A 20,236-nucleotide genomic window follows, 5' to 3' on the forward strand; every position below is an offset into this window, starting at 1 on the left:
AGCTCGGGCGTCTGTGCATGGAGGGGATACGGGCACCAGGGAGCACATCCCTGAGGGATGAATCCTGCTCCCGCAAACGGATATGCCCAAGGCACGTTTCGTATGAATCCACACCGAGTCCCGGCTCCTCCGTCCTCCTCCATCCCCTGCCTCGGCGCAAAGTGGCCGAGGACGGACCGGCCGGTTCCTCCAGACGCGGGAACCGCAGCCGATGGGCACTGCAGCTCCGAAGAAGGGCTGGCAGAGAGCACGGGTTTTACTGGAAACGGTCAAAATTGCTGTTCCCAATTCCAAACCGCATGCCCGGGAAGAGTCAGGGTTTGAAGTTTTACAAAAGGATAAAGAAAGTGCAGTGTCAGCATTCCTACCTACCAGATCTCTGCCGTGCTCCCAAAGGCAGCCTTTTTATTGAGGGCAGTTTTAAAGAGATCTCTTCCAGGAGGACTCAATATTTCAAGATCAAGGGAACTTCTACCCTTCGCCTCCCTCTCAAGAGCTGCACAGAGGTTCAGTGCTAAGAAATCGCAGACTGAACGCCCCGGACTTAAAACATTTGTTTAAAGGTGATTCAAACAAAAAACAGCCTGAATCTCCTTGAGAATCCTCCAGCGAGAGCTCGGCTCCTCCGAGTATCAGCCCTTGGGTCCGGGGCTGGACTCGGTGTGCTCGGACACACACCCCACTTGTGCAACGCAGGGTCTGCAGCCCCCGCGGGCGAGAGGGGATGATGAAGCAACGCGGCCCGCAAGCACCACGCTCGCCCAGCTCCCACCACGGCCGCTCAGACACGCCGGCGGCCTCCAGGGCTGCAGACCCTCATCTCCCAGGACCTACCAGCCTCACACCAGCAAGCTGCTACCAGAATATGTCCCAGTGGCTTCTCCACCTTGGGCTGGAGCGAGCTGGAACACAGAGGTTTCCAAGCCACTTGATTTTTGGAAAGGAAAGGTATAACCCATCCATTTTGCAGCATGCTGGCTGGATGCAGAGTCCCGTCCTGTTTCATTTGTCCTCACACCCACAAGCGCTGCTTCCTTCCCTCACCGCAGGCACCAGCACCACCGTTGGCAACGCTTCTGCTTTCATGCTCCCTCGTTTCACCTCCCACGGTCCCGCTTGCACCCACCTGAGGCCGGCTTGGCCTGGGGCACCTTCCTCTTCTTCAGCTCCTCATCTTCAGGCTCGTAGTTTCGCAGTTTGAGCTCCCTGAGGAAGAGCACAGAGCAGTGAGACACGTCCACGGCAGCCCGGATTGTGGGCTCTGGCCAGCGAGGGGCACATCTGCCTCACCGGCCGCAGGCAGGGGCCGGCAGCAACCCACACAAGTCCGAAAAGACAGGGTCAACCAGGAGCTTGGCACGATAAAGGCCATGTCTTGGCAAGCCGAGCAGAGGCAGCCAGTAACGACCCAAGCTGCCTTGCAAAGCTCTGAACTTCAGCCCAGCTCCCTTTTAGGTCTCAACCCAGTGATAGACTCGGGATGGGAACACCAGAGAAGACGCACCACCAGGGGAAAAAATGATCCCAGGAGGGTACGCGGGAAGGATGGGGAAAAAAAGAGTATTTAGGGTAGAAGGCGGTCACCCAGTCACCAGAGATGCTTCTGGAAGTGCTGCAACAGGGGCGCAGGTCAGCCAGGTGGTGCAAATCAGGGGAGCAAATTCAGGTTCCTGAGCAAACGGGCGGTGGAGCTGGCAGCGCCGGGGACGGCGATATCCAAAGTTCGCCCATCCTCTCACCTCCCTCCAGGAGAGCTCCGGATGCAGCGGGCACACACCTCCCCGATATTGGGATGCTAATTCTCCCCCTTTTCAAGGCTGTTCTTTTGACACCTCTCCCAAATAATCTGGGCCCCAAATGGGCAACCATTAGACAACCTCAGCCACGTGCACGAGGCTGAGTCCTCCCCCAGGTCAAACCCTGCGAGCTCCAAGCAGAGGCATTTCCAAAACCTAAAATCAAGCTCGCAGGACCCCATCCCACCTCCAGCAGCTTGCGCATGCCTACGACGCGCTCTGCGGGCCGCTGGATCTATATAACACTAGCCCACGGGGCAAATTAAGTAGATTAAACTCATTTAACACTGTCGATGAGTTTAATCTGTTTAAACAGAAACTGAGGCGCTTGCTGCCCAGCCGTGCTCCTGCCTCGGCCGTCAGCAAAGCCTTCGCAGCAAGGAGGGCGGCTGTGCCGCTGCAGAGGAGGACGCAGAGAGCCCCGGTGCGAACACAGGAGAGGGGGCTTTTATCAGGCAGGAAAATCAACAGCTAAATATTAGCATTTTTCCTCCAGGCAGATAGCTGATAGCTGGGGCCGCTTCCCTGCTGGATTTTACTGATGGAGAAGCAAGTGAGATACAAGCCAAGCCGAGGGGTTACAGTCAAAGCAAAGAGGCAAAAGAAAGGGTGCAGAAGCTACGGCCCAGGAGGGGTGAGAAGAGGAAGGCCAGCGGTCAGATGGCCACGCTCATCTGGGAAGAACAAAAATCCCAACCTTGGAGGTCGCTGGAGCACAGCGGGAAGGTCCTGCCCTTCCCACGCCATCCCCTCCCCTCTCCGGCAGCTGAAGCATCCGACCGCACCACGGCTGGCGCCGCCGAGGTGGCGGGAGCACGCGGCCGCAGCTCAGCAGGAGCTAACCAAGATAAATGCGACCAGCAGGCTGGAAACCAGGGCTCAGGTAGATTTGGAGACTTGCAGCCATTTCTCATGTAATCAAGCCCAGGTCCCCCGAGCCCTTACATCAGGGCAACACCGTGAAACTGGAACGATTTTCCCCAGCACTGGGAGAAAGGATGCTTAAAAGAAACGCAGGAGAGATTAGTGCATAGCTGCAATACCTCCTCCAGGCCAAGAGCACCTTCACCCCACGAAGACAAGCCGCTGTGCAGAGTTTTACATGTATTTTTACGCACGCATGCCCTGGGAGGAGGGATTTATTAAATCAACCTGTACTGCTCCCCATCAGTCCCCAGCCTGAAAGGCAGTTCTTTTCAGGAAGGCTGATCTTGGGGGATCAAGTGGTTATTTTTTTGCAGGAGATGCCATCTCCAGGCACGCAGAAATCACCGTTATTCTGTGATTTTTACGGACAATCTCCGCTTAGCAGGATTTTGTTGCTAACCTGGGAGGCCGGGGGGGGACGAGGAGCAGCTAATTCATTCAGGAGGCAACGGGGCGTCAGGCTGCGATGTCTAACATCTGGCCGCAGGCTGGCCCAGGCTCGCGGGAGAGGATTTATCTGACAAAGCGGCAGACCCTGCAGAATGCAAACTTTCAACATCTCCCAGACTTTCTGGTCTCCTTAGCTCACGTTTAGAAGGATTTACTTGCAGCTGAAAGGGAACCAAACACAGACTCCCTAGGGTCAGATCACCTAAAACAAGAGAGCTGAGAGCTAAGCAAGCTGTTTCTTTCGGTCCAGCGAGATGTTATCATTACACCTTGACAAGCAATATTTTAAAATCAGCGTTTTGCACGTGCAATGGGAGCTGCGGCTGCTCGACCAGAGCCAAACCAGCAGAGAGCCGGGGTCCTCTGTTTGCAGCAGAAGCTCCCGGATCCCACATATCCAGGGGCACACGCTCTGCAGGTCTGGTTCCTGCTACAAGAAGGGTGTCCAGCCCTTCATTACGTTGCTGCAGGGCTTCGGCACCACTTAGGGAGCACACAAGGAAGAGGGATTGGAGTTTAAACCTGCTCCCCAACGCTCTTCCCACCCGGAGAAGCCCCACTTCGGCTTGCAAACAAAAGCCTTGGAGTCCAGCACTGCTTGTGCTCGCTGGAGGTTTATCCACGAGATTAAAAAAAAAAAAAAAACAAAAAAGAAGAAAACCCAACCACAAGGCACAACTTGGCAGGTTCTGCCGCAGATGGGACGAGCGGCGGCGCGGGTCTGGCAGAAGGGGAAGCAGCTGATGCGCGGGGGCGAAGAGGAGAAGCACCGTGAGCTGATCCCCCCCGCGCCCGGCACCAGCGCTTTCAGATCCTTATTAAACCCATGCACGACTGCAAGCGCCAGGAGAAAACAAACAAAAATCGATCCCTTTAATTAACTGCGCAAGGCGAGAGCAGCTCTCGCACCTGCCTCCGGTAATTCTCGGTGCCCAGCGCTCCCCGCGGCCGCCTCCTCGGGGGGCTCGGGGACGTCACCGCACTCAAGCCCCAGCGCTGCCACGCTCGCCAGGAGCGGGAGACTCGTCTCCCCCTTTTTCTGTGCGCGAACATATCCGTAAAGACAGAGAGACAAGCGGCAGAGCGCTGCTACCCCAAGGAACTCGAAGGCAGGCAAGGGTTAAGAATATATATATTTAGAAGAAGTTACTGGTCTTCCACAGAGGTGGGTTAAATAAAGTTCAGGTGCCAGCGGTTCCTCTAGCGCTGCGTTCCAGAAAAGACAACCCGGCGCACTTTGCAAGTGATTAATTATCCGAGTTCCCGGGAAAACAACAAAAAACCCCACCCCAGAGTTAACCACAGGCTCGGCGGCAGAAGGGGCACGTAGGAGCCAGGCTCGGGAGCGCAGCTCCCGGGTGCGGAGAGCAGGTCACGGCCACGCACCGGCACTAACGTGGGCGCTTAACGCTCCTCAGGAAGGACCGAGCACCCGGGCAAGAGCTGGGTTTGAATCGTTTGGCTTTAGGGTGGGATCTAGCTCACGCACGGTCACTAGCAGATTGTGTCAGCATCTTCTTGTAATTGATGGACGTGCCAAAGCCAGGAGATGCTCTCCGGCCCCTTCGAGCGCCCTGCGCAGTGCTTCCCAGCCCATTTCAGCCCAAACGAGCCAGGACTGCTAGGGACGGCGGCGGTTATAGCCTCACAGCCGGCACTGGGCGCAGGTCTGTGCTGGAAGCTCCTAGGACCACACCAGGATTTGGGTAGCTGCAGCGATTACAGAGGGAAGCGATGGACACAGCTTTCCAGCATCTCCTAAAAGCCTTTTGGGGTGGCAGGTTCCCTGTTTTGGGTCAGGAATGCCTTAAATCCACTTTCCACTGCGGGCCCACAGCTCCTCGCCGGGGAAGAAGAAGGGATGTCAGCCTTTCTTTGAAGCAGGCGGGTTGGAAATGGCACGGCATGCCGGGTATGCACAGAATGCAAAGAGCTATCTCGATGCAAAACACAGGACACTCAAAGCTGTCCGCAGGGTTGTTTTTTTGCTTTATTCCTCCAGCCTCAAGGGCTTTATGGAGCAAACACCCGTTTTCAATCGGTGAATGGATCTTTCTAAGCCTTTTGGTGAAGCACCCGCATGCACGTCAGGAGCACGGGGAACGGGTTTGCCAAGCAACCCCGTAACAGCGATGTCTTCAGATGTCGCGGCATCCCCGCTCCCACGGTCACTATCACAAAACAGTCGCTTGGAGCTGCCCCGACCAGACTGCTTCAAGAGCCCTTTCCTATTTTTACCTCTCTGAGGACAAGGCTAAGGGCCGAAGAAAGCTGCCTAGGACATCTCAATACAGTTTTCTTAGTGCTTCTGGAGGTGGAAGAGGCAAGCAGACCTCAGCAGGACCGATACTAGCAGAAGGCAGGAGTCCAGCGGCGTTTGCAGACCCTGCTTGCTCTGCCCAGGATCAGAGGTGGGCGTCCTCCACGGCTCTTCACCTCTTGGTCTCCCTCAAGCCCTTCACATCGCTCTGCTTACATGTCTCTTGTGCTCCTCAGCATCAGCTCTAGGCACCTGATGAAGCTAGAAAAGAGGAAAAAAAGATGCTTCGTCTGCTGCCTTATCAAAACAGAGTGGTTTCAAACACCCAGATCCCAGATGACTATTTTTGAAGTGCCACGGTAGAGCCCTTCCATTCTTTGGAAGCAGTTTAGGGAAGTCCTGTGTGTTCTCAATCCTATCTCAGCCATTTCAGGCGATTTCTTTTCCAAAGCCCTGGAGAAATACCATCTGGTTGGAGAATGTGCTGCCCTTTGACCTTCCCAAGCTGCTCCAGAGCCCCCATCTTCAGAGCCTTCCATTTTTGCAACAGCCGCTCCAATTTGCTTAAAACCAAAGGTTCTGGGCAACCATTTCCACGTTGCCCTTTAAAGAGGAACCAGCACAAGAATTTCAATTTATTTCTCTGCATCTCCAAAATTCGCTTACTCCTGAGTGGTCCTGGGAAGCCACGCTCAAACACGTAAAGAAATTACTGCTCCAGAAGATACGAGGGAGGTCTCAGGTCCTTGAAGGAGTGGTGGTTTGGTGGACCCCCTGCTCCATCATGTGCTCCATGATGGCAAGAAGGGTTGAAGGAGCAGGGACAAGGCAGCCAGACAGCCAAGGAGAGCAAAGCAGGAGACTTCAGCGGTGATCCAGGAGGTTTTGGGCCCAAGTTGCAGGGAGCTGGGGTCTGGCCAAGTTACTGAAGAACCTGGAAGGAGCGGGGACGCTGGGGTACCTGCAGGGCCACGTGGCGAAGGTGTCCCCTGGGGCAGCGCTCAGATGCTCTTCAGCGGCAGCAAACACTTCTCCTCAAAGCGCCTCTTCCCTTTTCTGTTTCCAATTGCAAACCACACAGCAGAAGTCATTTTCAAGCTTTTTCTACAGGTCCCCTAATTTTTTTGCCAGGGAGAATTCACTGTATAGTGACTTTAACTGACCGACAAGCTTATTCTCTTTCCTACCGTCTGCAGACGCCATGGAAAGAACCAGATTAAGAGCATTTGGGCAGAGATTGCAGGCTTGGACTCTTATACCCTCTTTGCTCCCCTTGGTCACCCCCTCACCGACCTGCTGCACTTCTCTGCGAAGTCACCTAGCACACGCAGGGTGCTGCGTGATCGCCCATGGGTGCTGAGGGAACTCCACCGCACCATCACCCTCCAGGGGCACTGCGAGACTTAGAAACAGAGCATCACAGAATGGTTTAGGTTGGAAAAGACCTTTCAGATCCTCGAGTCCAACCGCTAACCCAGCGCTGCCAAGGCCACCACTAACCCATGTCCCCAAGCACCACATCTCCCCGGCTTCTAAATCCCCCCAGGGATGGGGACTCAGCCCCTGCCCGGGGCAGCCTGGGCCAGGGCCTGGCAGCCCTTTGGGGAAGGGATTGTTCCTAACACCCACCCCAACCCTGCCCTGGCGCAGCTTGAGGCCGTTCCCTCTCATCCCAGCGCTTGTTCCTGGGGAGCAGAGACCGACCCCCCCGGCTCCAGCCTCCTTTCAGGCCGTTGCAGAGAGCGATGAGGGCTCCCCTCAGCCTCCTCTTCTCCAGGCTGAGCCCCCCCAGCTCCCCCAGCCGCTCCTCCCCAGCCTTGTGCTCCAGCCCCTGCCCCAGCCTCGCTGCCCTGCTCTGGCCACGCTCCAGCCCCTCCATGGCCGCCTTGGGGTGCGGGGCCCAGCGCTGAGCACAGCATTCGAGGGGCGGCCTCACCAGTGCCCAGCACGGGGGGACGATCCCTGCCCCGCTCCTGCTGGCCACACCAGTCCTCATACTTGCTATACAACACCCATCAATCCTAGCACAAACTTCATTTCACAACCCCCTTTTTCACCCTCGGCGTTCCTAGCCAGCCCGTCCCCTTGCAGACGGCCTCAGCATCTGCTCTTTGACACCTGGCTGCACCACCTCCTGCTGCAGCCTTGCTGGAGGCTTCCCTACAGCCGGGCTGGCTCCGAAGCGTGGTCCGTCCATCTCCAGGCTGCCTCGTCGCACGCAGTGACCTTTCCAGCAACCAAGATACACACCCAGACGATCCGCATCTGCTCCGACTGAGAAACCACGAGCTGACTTTCACGTCCCGGACGCACAGCACGTTAGTCAAGGCTCTCCTCGCGCCCTCTCTTGCGGTAGGATAGAGATGTCTCTAACGCAGGGGTCCAGAGCTGTCATTTGATCAAGAGGACAAAATTTTTGCTGTCGTTCCTGGATTCCTCGCCCAAGGCAGAAAAGGAGCAAGCAACAAGCAGAGGCAGAGACCCATCAGCACCCACCCTCCGAGGAGCAATCTCTGTTTGCTGGGAGAGGGCTGCTCCTGCTCAAATAGCTGAGCGTGTCGGAGCACATCCTCCTCCCCGGCGGCTGCAGAAAGGCACTCGAGCAACGCCAAATAACAAACGCCTCTATTAACACCGCGAGCCCCCAAAACTTGCCGAGGCAGCTGGTTTCTCAGGACGTGCTTCTTGGGGGAGCACGGATGGGGAGAGACGTCCCCAGGTGTTACAGGAGGGCTGCACGAGAAGCTCTTCAAAGGCAGGCAGGTGCCACGAGGTTGTCCGGCCTCCCACGCTGCTTCACCAGGCAGCTCAGCACTTTCCAGGCAGGCACAAGCAACTCCAACATCAGTAAATACAACCGGGACAAAATGCGCACTCGATCTGCAGCACGGGACCCAGGCTGGCGACGCAGCACCAGGAGCTGGCTGATGTGCAAACCCTGGCCCTGCCCGCAGCACCCAGTGACGCTCCTCCGCACCAGCACGCTTTGCCCGTGCTCTTACGGGGTTTCTCCAGCTCCTTTGGCTGGTGGTGCATTAGAAACAAGCTGCTACCCTTGAGGCTCAAGCCAAAAAAGGGGCCCTGAAGGTACCTTGGTAGCATCTAGATGACCACAGGACCTCAACATCTCTCTAGCCGGCCTCAAAACAGCACCAAGCACGACTTTGCTACAGCTCCGCACTTCAGTAACCACGTTCAGATCCGCTGTCTCAGCACAGAGCCAGCACAAGGTCTGTGAACAAGAAGATGCTCCAGGTAAGCTCAGGGTTATGTACAGCCTTGTCCCCCCGCACCGCACCAAGAGCAGGTCAGATGGAGGTCTAAGCACCCAAAAATCAACACCCAAAATGCTGTGGTTTGGTTACAGCAGGGATACGTTCCCAGCAACGATGACCGAAAAAGAGTGGACTGCTGGGAAGATGCTGGGAACTCATAGGTAGGGTAGGAGGTTGGGTAGGAGGGACCAGGGTTTCGCCTTTGGCTGCTCCCCCTTGCACCCTGCTGCTGGGGGACGGGCAGGGGGACACCCAGTCTGTCCAAGGCAAAGCCGGGACCACCAGGCACCCGTTGAACACGACAGCCTCTGTTAGGAGGGTGCAGCCAGGCTTCGGAGCAGCTGAAGCTCCACGGGGCCTTCCCTGCACAAGCAGATCATCTCCCGCGGATCTCCTCCAGCGTGAGACAGGCACAGCTCTCACCGGGGGGAAGGCCCGCCGCACCCTCGCAGCTCTGGAGGGGAGAAGGGCTCTGCACTGCACCAAAACGGGCACAAGCACCTTCAGGAGGGAGCCTAGATCCTGCCAGCTCCTCCACCTCCAACCAGCTCCTCCATCTCCACCAGCCAGGTGGATTCACCCATCTAAAACTCCTCTTCTCCCTTCTCCAGCGCCCAGCAAAAGGCGCGATGCTACAGCCTTGCCCCGGCCCACGTCCTTCCCCAGCGGAGGGGACAGGCGCTGGGTCCCTGGGGATGCGGGGTGACGGAGCCCGACTCGTTGCACAGCTGCCCGTCGTTCAGCTGGCCACGCAGACGCCGATCAAACACGCCACGTGTACTCCGCTCAGCCTACACATAAATACTGCTCCCTCCCATATTTCATTACCATTTTTGTTTTATTTTGTTTTTTTAACCTCTTCCTTAAGGTCTCCACGCCCCAGGATGTAAGGAAGCACGTCCGCACAGCAGTGATCCGTGCTACTGCCTTGGCTGTCCTGCCAAGCTCAAGCCAACACCGAGCAGACTCGCCGCTGGATTTTTTTTGTGCAGAGATTAAAAAAAAAAAAGTTAAAAAGTGGTCTTGACCTGCCCCGTGACATTCTTCCCACGGATCGCGTTTCCCAACCCCTGCCTCCCCCAGCTCCTCCCAGAAATTCATCTCTGCAAGCGGCGCAGCACGGAGCTGTAATTTTAAAGGATGACTAAGTGTCAAAACACCAGCAGCTGATTAACAGCAGCTCACTGAAGCTTAATTTCTAGTTAAGTGGAAGAGCTGAAGATTTTTTTTTTTTTTTCTCCCCCTGCCTCTCGCGGCAACCAGGCGGAAGGGCCAGAGTCCACCCACACCCTGTTCCTCGCACGGGCGGATCGCAGGCTGCGCCGTGGCGGGAGGTGTTTCCTGGTCCGTGGGTTAAGCGTAACTGGTTAAAAAAAAAAATAATAATAATAATAACCTGAGCTCTTCAGAATTACAGATATAAACTCCCCTGAGAGCTCAGATCAGAGATAAGCCCCAGCTGAAATTGCTGCGAGTGTATCGGGGGTTTCGCGGAGGGCTTCGTCAGCACTTGTTCCTGCGGTGGTAGCTTGCAGCGTGAAAGATAAAAACAAGGAACAAAAAAAAAAAAAAAAAAAGAAAAGAAAGAAGAAAAAAAAAAAAAGGAGGGGGGTGGGGAGATTTGAGTCGATCAGAAAAAAAACAGGAAGCTGCCAAAAAGCGTGTCGTCACAGAGGCAGCAAGGAAATATCAGTAAAGGCAGCGCCCGGCGGTTCTGTCCTTCCCCCAGGGCACGACGGACGGGGTGCGGGCCGGCGCAGAGCCGCAGCCGCAGCGATGGAGGAGGAACCAGCCCGCGGCGAAAGCCCAGGGTGCTGCCCGGTTTTCGGGGCAGTCAGTGCACCTAAACCCTGCATACAGGCCACAGGATTATTTATTGAACCGCTAGATTTCCTCTCCCCACGTCATGTTCTTGGTGGTTTTCAGCTTGAGAAAGCAGCACGGCTATTGAGGCACTTGTTTAGGTGCGAGCGGTTTGCAGGGAAGGCAGACTTCAGTTACCAGGACCTCTCGTTTCCCAAATTCAGGGTAAACGCCAGCGGATTATCTCGGCTTACCTTTTGCCACCAGCCAAGAGGGCATTAGCACCCAGCAGTTCCCTTTTTCAAAGGGCTGAGAAAGTTCAGCTACACTATTGGAAAATAAACAACTAAGACGAAATCAAGTTATCGGCTCGCCAGCCTTCTAGATCTCGTTAAAAACACACAGGCAATGCCCGCGACAGAAAAAGGACATTCAACAAGTAAAGCAAAAGCTCAGAATCACCTCAGCCAAATTTGTGATTCAAACATTTCCTGCAGAGCAGATCTGGCCCTAATTTGCCTTGCAAAGTTACATTTGGATCCCGATAAAACGTGCCGTGGCTGGATAGACGGACAAAGAGCTACAGAATCCTGCGGGAAAATTGATCTGGAAAGCAAACTCTTTGCCCCAAAAGCCGCCTCCCCAAAGGCATCACTCCCGGGTATTTCAGGAGGAGCCCCGTGCCCACATCTGGGGGAGCTTTATGCACCAGGACAGAGCCGGCTGGGGACGGGAGCTCCTGCTCAACACCTTTGCTCTCTACATAAAACCTCGGTGAAGTTTCATCACCCGCAGGCACGGGAAGGCTTTTTGCTGAATCTGCCACAAGATGAGAGCTCACGAACAAGCGCTCGTGGAAAAAGTGATTTGCCAAGTCGACGGCAGTGACGCCAAAGACTTGGTATGAAACCGCATCACCTCTCCAGGCTGCTCGGCAGCGGTTAAAAAGAAGCAATCCCCAGCCTGAAAGTCAGTGGGAGTAGAAAAAGTGATTTTTTTCAGAGATTTAGCAGAGCAATTCCAAATTCCAGGTTGGGAGCAGGAGCGCATCGATGCCAGCTCATCACACGGTAAAGACAGCCCAGGCCTGATGCTTCTCATCGGCGGGCAACCGCACGCCGCATCACCCCGCCACGCAGCGTATCGAGTGGCAGGGCTGGAGAGCAAGAGCTATTTATTTATTATTCATCACCATTTCCAAGATCTCTAGCTCCTGTTTCAGCTTCAACCCGGACCTCGTGCCCCTTCCAGCACGAAACCCAACCACGGCACCTACAAACAAAGCTCAGCGCCGGCGCTGGTTCTCCAGAACCACTCCCAGCCCCGAATCCACGTGGGCAGTCCTCAAGAAGGGATGGGTTTTCTGCCGGGAGTTATTCCCAAGAAGCAGCGAGGATTGCGCTCTACTTTCTCAGCAGAACACACGTGCTAATCTGCAGCAGCATCTCTGATGCACACCTCCCACAGCGGAGGTTTCTAGCTGCTAAAGCGATGAGAAAAGGTCACGTCCTGCATCTTCAAACCAAATTTCACCCCCCGTTGTCTCCAGAGGAGACCTGATGGTGTTTTTACCGGCAGGAAACCAACTGCAGAGTCAGCTGGTCCTGCCAGGAGCGACACCCTGCCGCGGTGAGCTTTGTCCTCACATTTTCCAGCGACAAGAGAGAACAGCGGTGGGCCACAGTTTAACAGCCACGTGTACCCCGCCGGCCTCCGCGCAGGGCAAGGAAAAAAAAAAAATCTACAAAACGACAGAGGTGCAGGGGACGGAGATGCGGCAACGGCTGCTGAATTCACGGGAGCCTCAAGCAAGGCAGCCTAAACGCTCCCGACGCGCCCAGAAACGCTGCAAGTCAGCCCCGGGCTTTGCCTCTTTACTCCCCCATCTCAGATCATTTACATCATGAGATCAATTCACGCTAAAAAAAAAATATATATATATATACACACATAAATTGCATATTAGAAGCCAAGGAAAGATCCTAATTAGCAAACACGAGAGCAGCGCCTGAACAATACATACAAGAGAGACAAGGGGGAATAAATAAATAATTACTTGTGCTTGACGGTCTCCTCTTCGTCGTCTTCTCTGAACTGCTTGTTCTCACGTTCGCCGCTGTCCTTATTCTGAAAGAAGAAGTTGATCTGTCAGGCCTTGGCCTCTCTGGAAACAGCGGAGAGCAAACAGCAGCCCAGGAACCCTCCCGGAGGGCACAGGGCAAACAAACAGCAAGGCACGCTTTGAAATGACTTTTCAATTACGACATCTTTAAACGAAGCCTGTTTTCCTTTTTCTCCCTTTAGTATTCTGCTTGTACAGATAGCGCGATAAACAGATGTAAGAACGGGCAAGGAAAATTTAATTTTCCTCCTGGAGGCGATCACGCCGCTCAGCGCCGATATCGCCCTTATTAGCGGTAACTGCATCAATTCAGAGAGCAAACGGCGAGTTGCGATCGATAACAGAGCTCAGAAACCTCGTCCCGCGTTTGAATTACCGCCTCGCGTTCAACGCCAGAGCAAAAGGAGATCGGGGCGCCGAGCAAAACAGAGGACGCCTTCACCGCGTCGCTGCGGCAGGGACCTGCGGTTAAATCCCAGATCCCGAAGAAAGGCTGGATATTACCGCGGTGGTTGAAGGGAACTACGGGCAGGCAGAAGAGATGATAAGAGTTTAGGAAGCGAGGGAAGCCCGCGCTCGGCTGGCTCGCGACACAGCGGATCACCTGCGGGAGTCCAGGGTGCACATGTCAGCAGGCTTCGCGCAGGTCCCTGTTCCTTCTCCGGAGCGAGAAGGTCATTTCGGACCTTTTAACAGGTTGCAAACCAAGCCAGCAGAAAGCAAACCGCAATCAGCACAACAAAGGGTATAATTTCAGCTCCAGAAACACCGTGCAGGAACATAAATCAAATTTCTCTTTAACAGCGTGTTCATTCTGCATCATCCAGACACTGGCACCAACAGCTTATAAGTCAAGTTACCAATTATATTTATTATCCAGACGGGCAGAGATATCGAAAGTTCACAATAATGAGCTGGAAAGGGTTTTGCTCGGTTCTCACACTTATTAACTAATTTCATTCAACCACTGAAGAAAGTATGCGCCGCGACAAACGCATCTGCCCTTATTTTGCAGAGTGTATCGTTATAGCAAACGCAATGAATGAACGGCGTCCTTGGAAGCTGTTGCTTTTCGGATTGAACTCCCCCGTCATCCTCCAAACGAAAAGCAAAACGCGGCAGCTCTAGCAGACGGCGGATTGAGTCTTTATTTCCTTGAGCGCGGCCGGTTCCAGGAGGAGCATTACCCAAGTTACCTGGTAATAAACACGCAGCATTTGCAATATCTGGCTACGATCCACGTTGCCGCAAACGCACGGGGGCCGTTGCGCCAACGTTCGTCTCTGCCTTTCAACAGGAACAGCTCAGAAACCAGAGAAATTATGATCAAGGAATGTCCTTTCGTCGCACCGCGAAGGCTACCGGCCCGTTTCACCCAGTTCAAAGAGCTGAAGCCCTCTAGATCGGCCCGTTCAAAGTCTTTTTTCAACCCTGAAACAGGAGCACATCCCGCTTTGGAAAATTGCAAGGGAAAATTGGTTATGACCAGAACACGACCGACATCACTTTCAGATCAGAAATGACTTTGATTAGTCGCTTGCTTTGTTAAAAGCTTCGCTGGAGAGTTCAGATATCTAACAGCCGACTTCAGGATACCAAAATTATTTACCAGCTAAACTTATTCCTAACCTCGGAAAGGACCAGACAGGTTTCCCTAGTCGACAGCTTACTTATCACGTGCGTCTTGACTAGACGAACTTTAAAACTCTATTCTGCGACCTGGGTTAAAAATTAGATGACGTGCAAACAGGAGGGCGAGCCGGGAAATAGCTGCGTTCTGCTGCAGGCTCATCAGTGACTGAGTTGTTCGGGTTCAGCTCCTGATCAAAGGGCAAGAAAAACGGTCCCGTCTTTTTAGAAAGAAAGGAAAAAAAAACAATCATTCCTAAAACCAATATTTGGTTCAGTTTTAACTCCCTGTTTGTGATTTTATTTTTAAGTCCGTAGTAACCTTGTGATATTTGCAGAGACATTTCTTGTTCGATAAAGACCGTGAGCTTGGCTCGCATGAGCGCGGGCAGCCTGCGTAACCTTCTGGTGGGAGCTTCGGGCTAGGCGATATTTAGACACCCTTCGCTCCACGTTATTTAAAGCCGTGGGAAGTACCTTCTCGCGCTCTTACGTCCCTCCTCATTCCTTTCATCTCTTCATACTTCTAGCGCATGTGCGTACAGCCTGCATTCCCCTCATTCTTGCTAGAGTTTTATCCGGGAGGGTTATAAGCAGGTTCTGAAATCCTAAAGAGCTATTTGGCAAAAACATTCACATCGAGCCGTGGCTGTTCTTCCTACCGCAAGCCTGCGCTCCCTGCAGCGCCGCAAATCTTTCTTTTCCCCATCTGCTGAAATAATTTGATACTGAAATCCTACCGCTCTTCTAGAGCTTGCCCAAAATCCCCAATTCCAATTTATTCCCCGTTACCACCTGGGTATTATCTAAAGTCCTGGTGATATTCCTAGAAAAATCGAGCACGTCACCAGCGAACGCAACTTCATGCAACAAGTCCTGTGGTGCCTTCAACCAGGGACTTTTCCGCTGCTGCAGCTCGCCTCCCGTGCCTCCTCGGGTGGTGCGGAGCGGGCGCGCGGCCCTTCGGCAGCGTGAGAAGGGGTGCGGGAGTCTCCCTGGGGATGCCCTGAGCTGGAAAGAACGAGATACGGTTCCTCCTGTACCTCGGCAGAAGGGAACACGGGATAATGAAGACTGCAGTACAGTTCAAGGAGACGGCGTAACCGCATGTACCCATTTCCAGCCTGCTCATCACCGGCACGAATGCCCTCTAAATTATACTCCCTGCCATCACCCGCCGCTAATCAGGCTCCGACAGACAGATCAGCGCAAGTGGAAGACAACCGAGGCCTGAAATGGATGTCTGAAGTCAGGCTTCCCCCCCTCCACCCCCAGCAAGAGAAATTAATGCTGGTTCCCTGTTTGCAAAACCGTCTGTAAACAAGATTTCGGTTTCATTAGCAGAGTGACGAAAACCCCCAGCCGCAGGGCAGAGGCGACAGGCGGTGAAGAGGCCAGAAACCTCCAGCAGCGCCGGGAACGGTCGCAGCTCTGCAGAGAGGCAGCTCGTCGCCGACTCGACAAAAAAAGAAGGGGGATTCCTAAAGCAATATCGGATGGATGCAGCAGAGGAGGATCGCTGCTCCTCTTCCCATGGCCGAGCTTTTTGCTTGCACGTCCAGCCAGGCTGGGCTGCCTTCCCCCGCCACGCTCCCTACCCCCAGCTCACCGCGAGGGCTTCCTGCGCCGCCTTCAAGCGCTTGAATCCACGCGAGCTGAAAAAAGGCAAAGTTATAAAGCAACAGCGGCTTCCTCTAGATGCTGTGCGGAGGGAACCGTCACGGCCTTTTAAATATACATATAAACTGCAGGTGATTTAAAGCGCTTTTCGATGGTTTCACGCTGGAGCAGGCAGCATGCGGGGTGCACGGCACCCAGCCAGGCTTTGGAGAAGATCCCTCCTCTGCTTTCCACGCTTCCTCACCCAAAATGCTGGGGTTTCCCCGCTGTGTAAGAAAGCTGGACGTTAAATTACTCCAGCAGAAAGAGGCGATTAAAGCATCTGCAGCCTTAGAGGCTGGCTGTGCCCAACGGCAGCAGGACGGGGAAAGGACTGATTCGGTGCTCACAGCAGCTTAATCTGTTAGAATCCTTTAATTTAATTTATTGCCCGTTACCACCCTAGTATTTTCTAAAGTCATGGTGGTATTTGGAGAAAAAATTGTTAGATCCCCTTAGAGATCGTTCCTCCTCCATGAAAACCAGAGATGCACCCCATCGCTTGGCAATGCCCGTAGCCTCGGCTAGCAATGGAGAAGCATCCCCTGCACTCTCCAGGTAGTTACTCAGAGCATACCCTGAACTTATATTCAAAACTAACGCTTTAGTCTGAACAAATACAGCCAAATCCTTCAGGGAATACGCATCTGAAAGCCCTGGGGTATGGACAAAGAGTTGGGGCAGAGCTGAACGACACCGTCCTCGTCTGCGGAGGGACTGGGTGCACGCTCAGCCGCTTCAGCGCAAAGGCAGCCGGAGCAGCTCCCGCTGCGTCCCTCCGCGCTATAAACGAACCTGGCTAAGATATGAAGCCTCCTTCTTCATGTCACCTTGCCTGAGCACAGCTGAGAGACGGCGGTATTGAGAGAGCCATTAATAAGTAGGCGGAAAGGGGGGAAATAACGTTGCCTTGATATTCGGCTTAGTGCAGACGTGGATGACGAAGTGCCCTTGCAAAGAGAAGCTCTGGGGGATCGCAGCCGCCGCCTCCGTCCCGCCGTGCCCAACCAGCCGGGCAGACGGGGGCTGCGGGAACGCGGAGGAGCTTCCCTCTCCAGCCGCTCCCGCCGGTGCGGAACCTGAAACCGCACGCGAGGCACGGAGCCCGCGGGGAGGACGCTGCGCCTCCTCGGGAGCAAAGCCTTGTAGAAAGGCAGATCCCGTTACCGGGATCATTTATTGATACGGAGACGGCCTCTCAAACGTGCAACTTATCTTACAGCTCCATGTTTTCCCGCTGCCCCATCTCTCTCCTCTTCCTTCTCTGCCCAGACTGGATTTATCCGATCCCTCAGGACCTTGACACAGCAGCGATGTCTTGGGGTTCTCCGCTTTGCTCCCAATTTTTGCCTAAAGATCTGCCCCTTCATCATCCTCGTCAAGTATTTCTGTTCAACAGCTGTGTCACAGCTTTCGTTTCTCAACTCAGGAAAGAAAGTATTCCTCCCCAGAACAGCGGTTACCCTAATTACGGGTTCGTCCTTCCCTTTGCTCGCTGGTGGTCCCTTCCCACAGGTGCACAGCAGCAACTCAACTCTCACTACTTTTCAGTTCAACTTCGTTTTCTCACATTTCAAAGCTTAATGCCACAAAGAGAGCCGAAAATAACCCCTCTGCCGTTCCACTCTCGCTCTAGCGATTCCTCTTTTCAGGGCACCCCGTGGCGAGGTGTTTATTATTAGCTGTAAGTCATAAGATTGGAGACACACACACGAGTCTACAAGACTGTTCATCAACTGCCTGCAAACAAAGTCATTCCCATCCTTCACCCTCTGGAAGGAGACACTCCAAAGATAAACTCCCAGCATGAAGAAGCTGGCTCACTTGGAGTCTCCGACCTATTTTAATTTGCAGACGTCGCAACTGGCAACCCTTGGCTTGCAGCTACCAACCTGAAGACTTTCGCTCCCTGGACACCCGCTCTTCACAACGAGGTCTGAGATGAAAGGAGTCTGATCCGCTGCCTGTTCAGGGTGTAAATCCAAGAAGATTTGCATCAGGTTGTTCAAAGAAGGGCATCAGCTGCCTCTTTGCAACACCCGAAGGCCGACAGCGAGCTTTACGTGGGATCAGTTAATAGCTTGTGCTCCTAGCTGAACTTATGTGGGGAACTGGATGATGCCTGCAAGGTTCAGAACCTGGGTTCTGCAAACTTGGGATGTAAACCACGTTATTTAGTCAACATTAATTGCGTTAGTTTGCTTTCCTCCTAGCCGGCACCAGGCGGAGAGAAGAACGTATCTGACACTTCGATATTCAGCGATGGACAGTGACAACTTGGGAAAAACACTTTGTAAGCACGGCCAAGCATTTACACGTAGCGGGAGGGCAGGGAAGACGACGACTTCTGGGTCGTTTCTTGGGAGTGGAGTCCATCTCCCGTCACCACCCACAGTCCTGCCCGGCAGAACTTTTATTTGCCTGCTGAAGAACAAGTGCGTTTTACCGAGCTCCCATTGCAAAACATCAGGCTCCTCCAGTGTTTTGGGAAAGCACCAGATTTCGTGTTCTGCCGCTTCCCGGACTTCAGGCAGGTCGTGTCACAAAGCAGGAGGTAAGCCTCGATAATCAGCAGAGAGGAATGCGGTCGCGGAAGGCATTTCTATCATCTCCTCTCCCGGCGCACAGCCAAACTTTGCATATGAAATTACAAAACATGAGAATTATTTTTCCTCCAAGTGAACTCACCTACCCATCATCTGCTTCCCTGCCTGCGGAGCAGGTCTCAGCTACCTGCACGAAGCGGCTGCTCCGGGGAATACAACGTTTTGAGGAATATGAAGCTTTCCTCTGGGCTTCAGTGCATCATCATGATTTCTCCTTGCTGGTAGAAGCCCGCCCAGCTATTTGGTGAAAGGGGAAGAAGCTCGCTTTGCATCGCATTCAAAGATTTAAGGCCAAAAGGGATGTTTAATTCACCTCACCTGACTTTTAAAATGCTTCTGATCTGGGAAGTCCCAGGCAGCTAGCCCTACACTGCAGCAATCCACAGCCGAGGAAAGCATCTTTTCCAAGGAAAGGGGAGGGACACAACCTTGTCCTGAAGGCAGCAGGTGGGGGAGCCGCTCCGTTCTTCAGCAGCTTCGCTTAAAGCCCACAGGATGCTAGAGCTTGTTTCCAGTTGTCGGCTCCTGCCATCGCTCCCTTCCAAAGAGCATTTTGTACCCGATACGTTGAAAGGGTGCAAACGCTTGTGCACTACGATCGAGGCCGCTTCTCGCATCTTTTTGATAAACCACCAGATTAACGTGGCGCGCCCCCCCCTCCCCCACCCCATCACTGACTTTTTAAGATGTCTCCAAATGCCCACAGCGGACCACGTCAACCAGGCCAACGCGGAGGGGCCACCATCCCTCACCTGAGACACGAGCCCAAGAACCAGCATCCTTCTCAACGCCGCCGGTTTCCCAGAGATGAACCCATTTTACAGATAAGCCCCGTATTTTCCCCACACGGGTGTACAGAGCACGCATCCGCCTGCTCCGCAACCCTTTTTTGCTCAAAAGGCCTCATACTTGCCACAAACTCAGACCTCACCAGCCTTCAGTCAGCTGTCATTAAGCCAGCAGAAAATGTACACATATTTCCAAATGAGAAATGGAAATACTGGGTGCACAGGCCCCAGAAAGCAACGCTTCTGCCAGATGACGACTCCTCGTTGACAGCTATTAAGCTATCGGTTACCCACTTCAGAGCTGTAATTTTTTAACCAGCGTGTTGTGCAATACTAACCCTTCACTAAATCAAATTTCCATGACAAAAATGACACTCCCTTTTTCTCACTCCGTTAAAAGAACTGCAAATCAGGCTTGTCACCATTCTGCTCCACACCGGTGGCAGTCGAACTGGCTTCACCCAAGTTACCCCTCCTGCCTTTATTTTTAAATAGTGGTGGTTTATTAGCACTTTTCCAGTCCTTTGGAATTTATCCAGTATTCAGAAAAGATTTAAATCAACACGCAGCAGGCTAACAATCTCTTCGGCTGATTATTTTAGGAGTCCTAGGTGCAAATTACCTACAATTGCTGATTTTAAGTGCTTTTGCTAGATGGCTAATATCCTCTCATCACCGTTGGGCTGGAAAGCAGCTCATCATTCCCATACGACACAAGTGTGTCACTTAACTCCTTCCCAAATACACTTTATAAACGGAACCTTGTATTTGTTTCCTTCTCTTCTCTCCACCGTCTTTTAAAAATTTCTGGCTGAAGAACTGCGTCCCCCTCTGACCAGGGTTGGCCTTTACCCAAAGTTACAATACCCAAACTGCCTAAATCTTCCGACTTGCATTTCCATTCCTCCCCAGCTTTAGCAG

At 53.5% G+C, this 20,236-nt stretch overlaps 1 protein-coding gene across 3 annotated transcripts in view; it reads right to left on the reverse strand.

Annotated features, from left to right (window-relative positions):
- Positions 1 to 20,236, reverse strand: part of CCDC12 (coiled-coil domain containing 12) — a 52,342-nt gene that overhangs the window by 11,925 nt on the left and 20,181 nt on the right. For all 3 annotated transcript variants that reach the window (XM_082312491.1, XM_082312492.1, XM_082312490.1), the window contains exons 2-3: positions 12,568 to 12,638; positions 1,127 to 1,206 (exon numbers count right to left, since the gene is read on the reverse strand). In XM_082312491.1, the coding sequence (XP_082168617.1) occupies positions 1,127 to 1,206; positions 12,568 to 12,638 (151 nt within the window). The remainder of the gene's footprint in view (positions 1 to 1,126; positions 1,207 to 12,567; positions 12,639 to 20,236) is intronic.

This window comes from Platalea leucorodia (genome assembly GCF_965183815.1).
Source record: "Platalea leucorodia genome assembly, chromosome: 1".
In the NCBI taxonomy this organism is placed as follows: Eukaryota; Metazoa; Chordata; class Aves; order Pelecaniformes; family Threskiornithidae; genus Platalea; species Platalea leucorodia.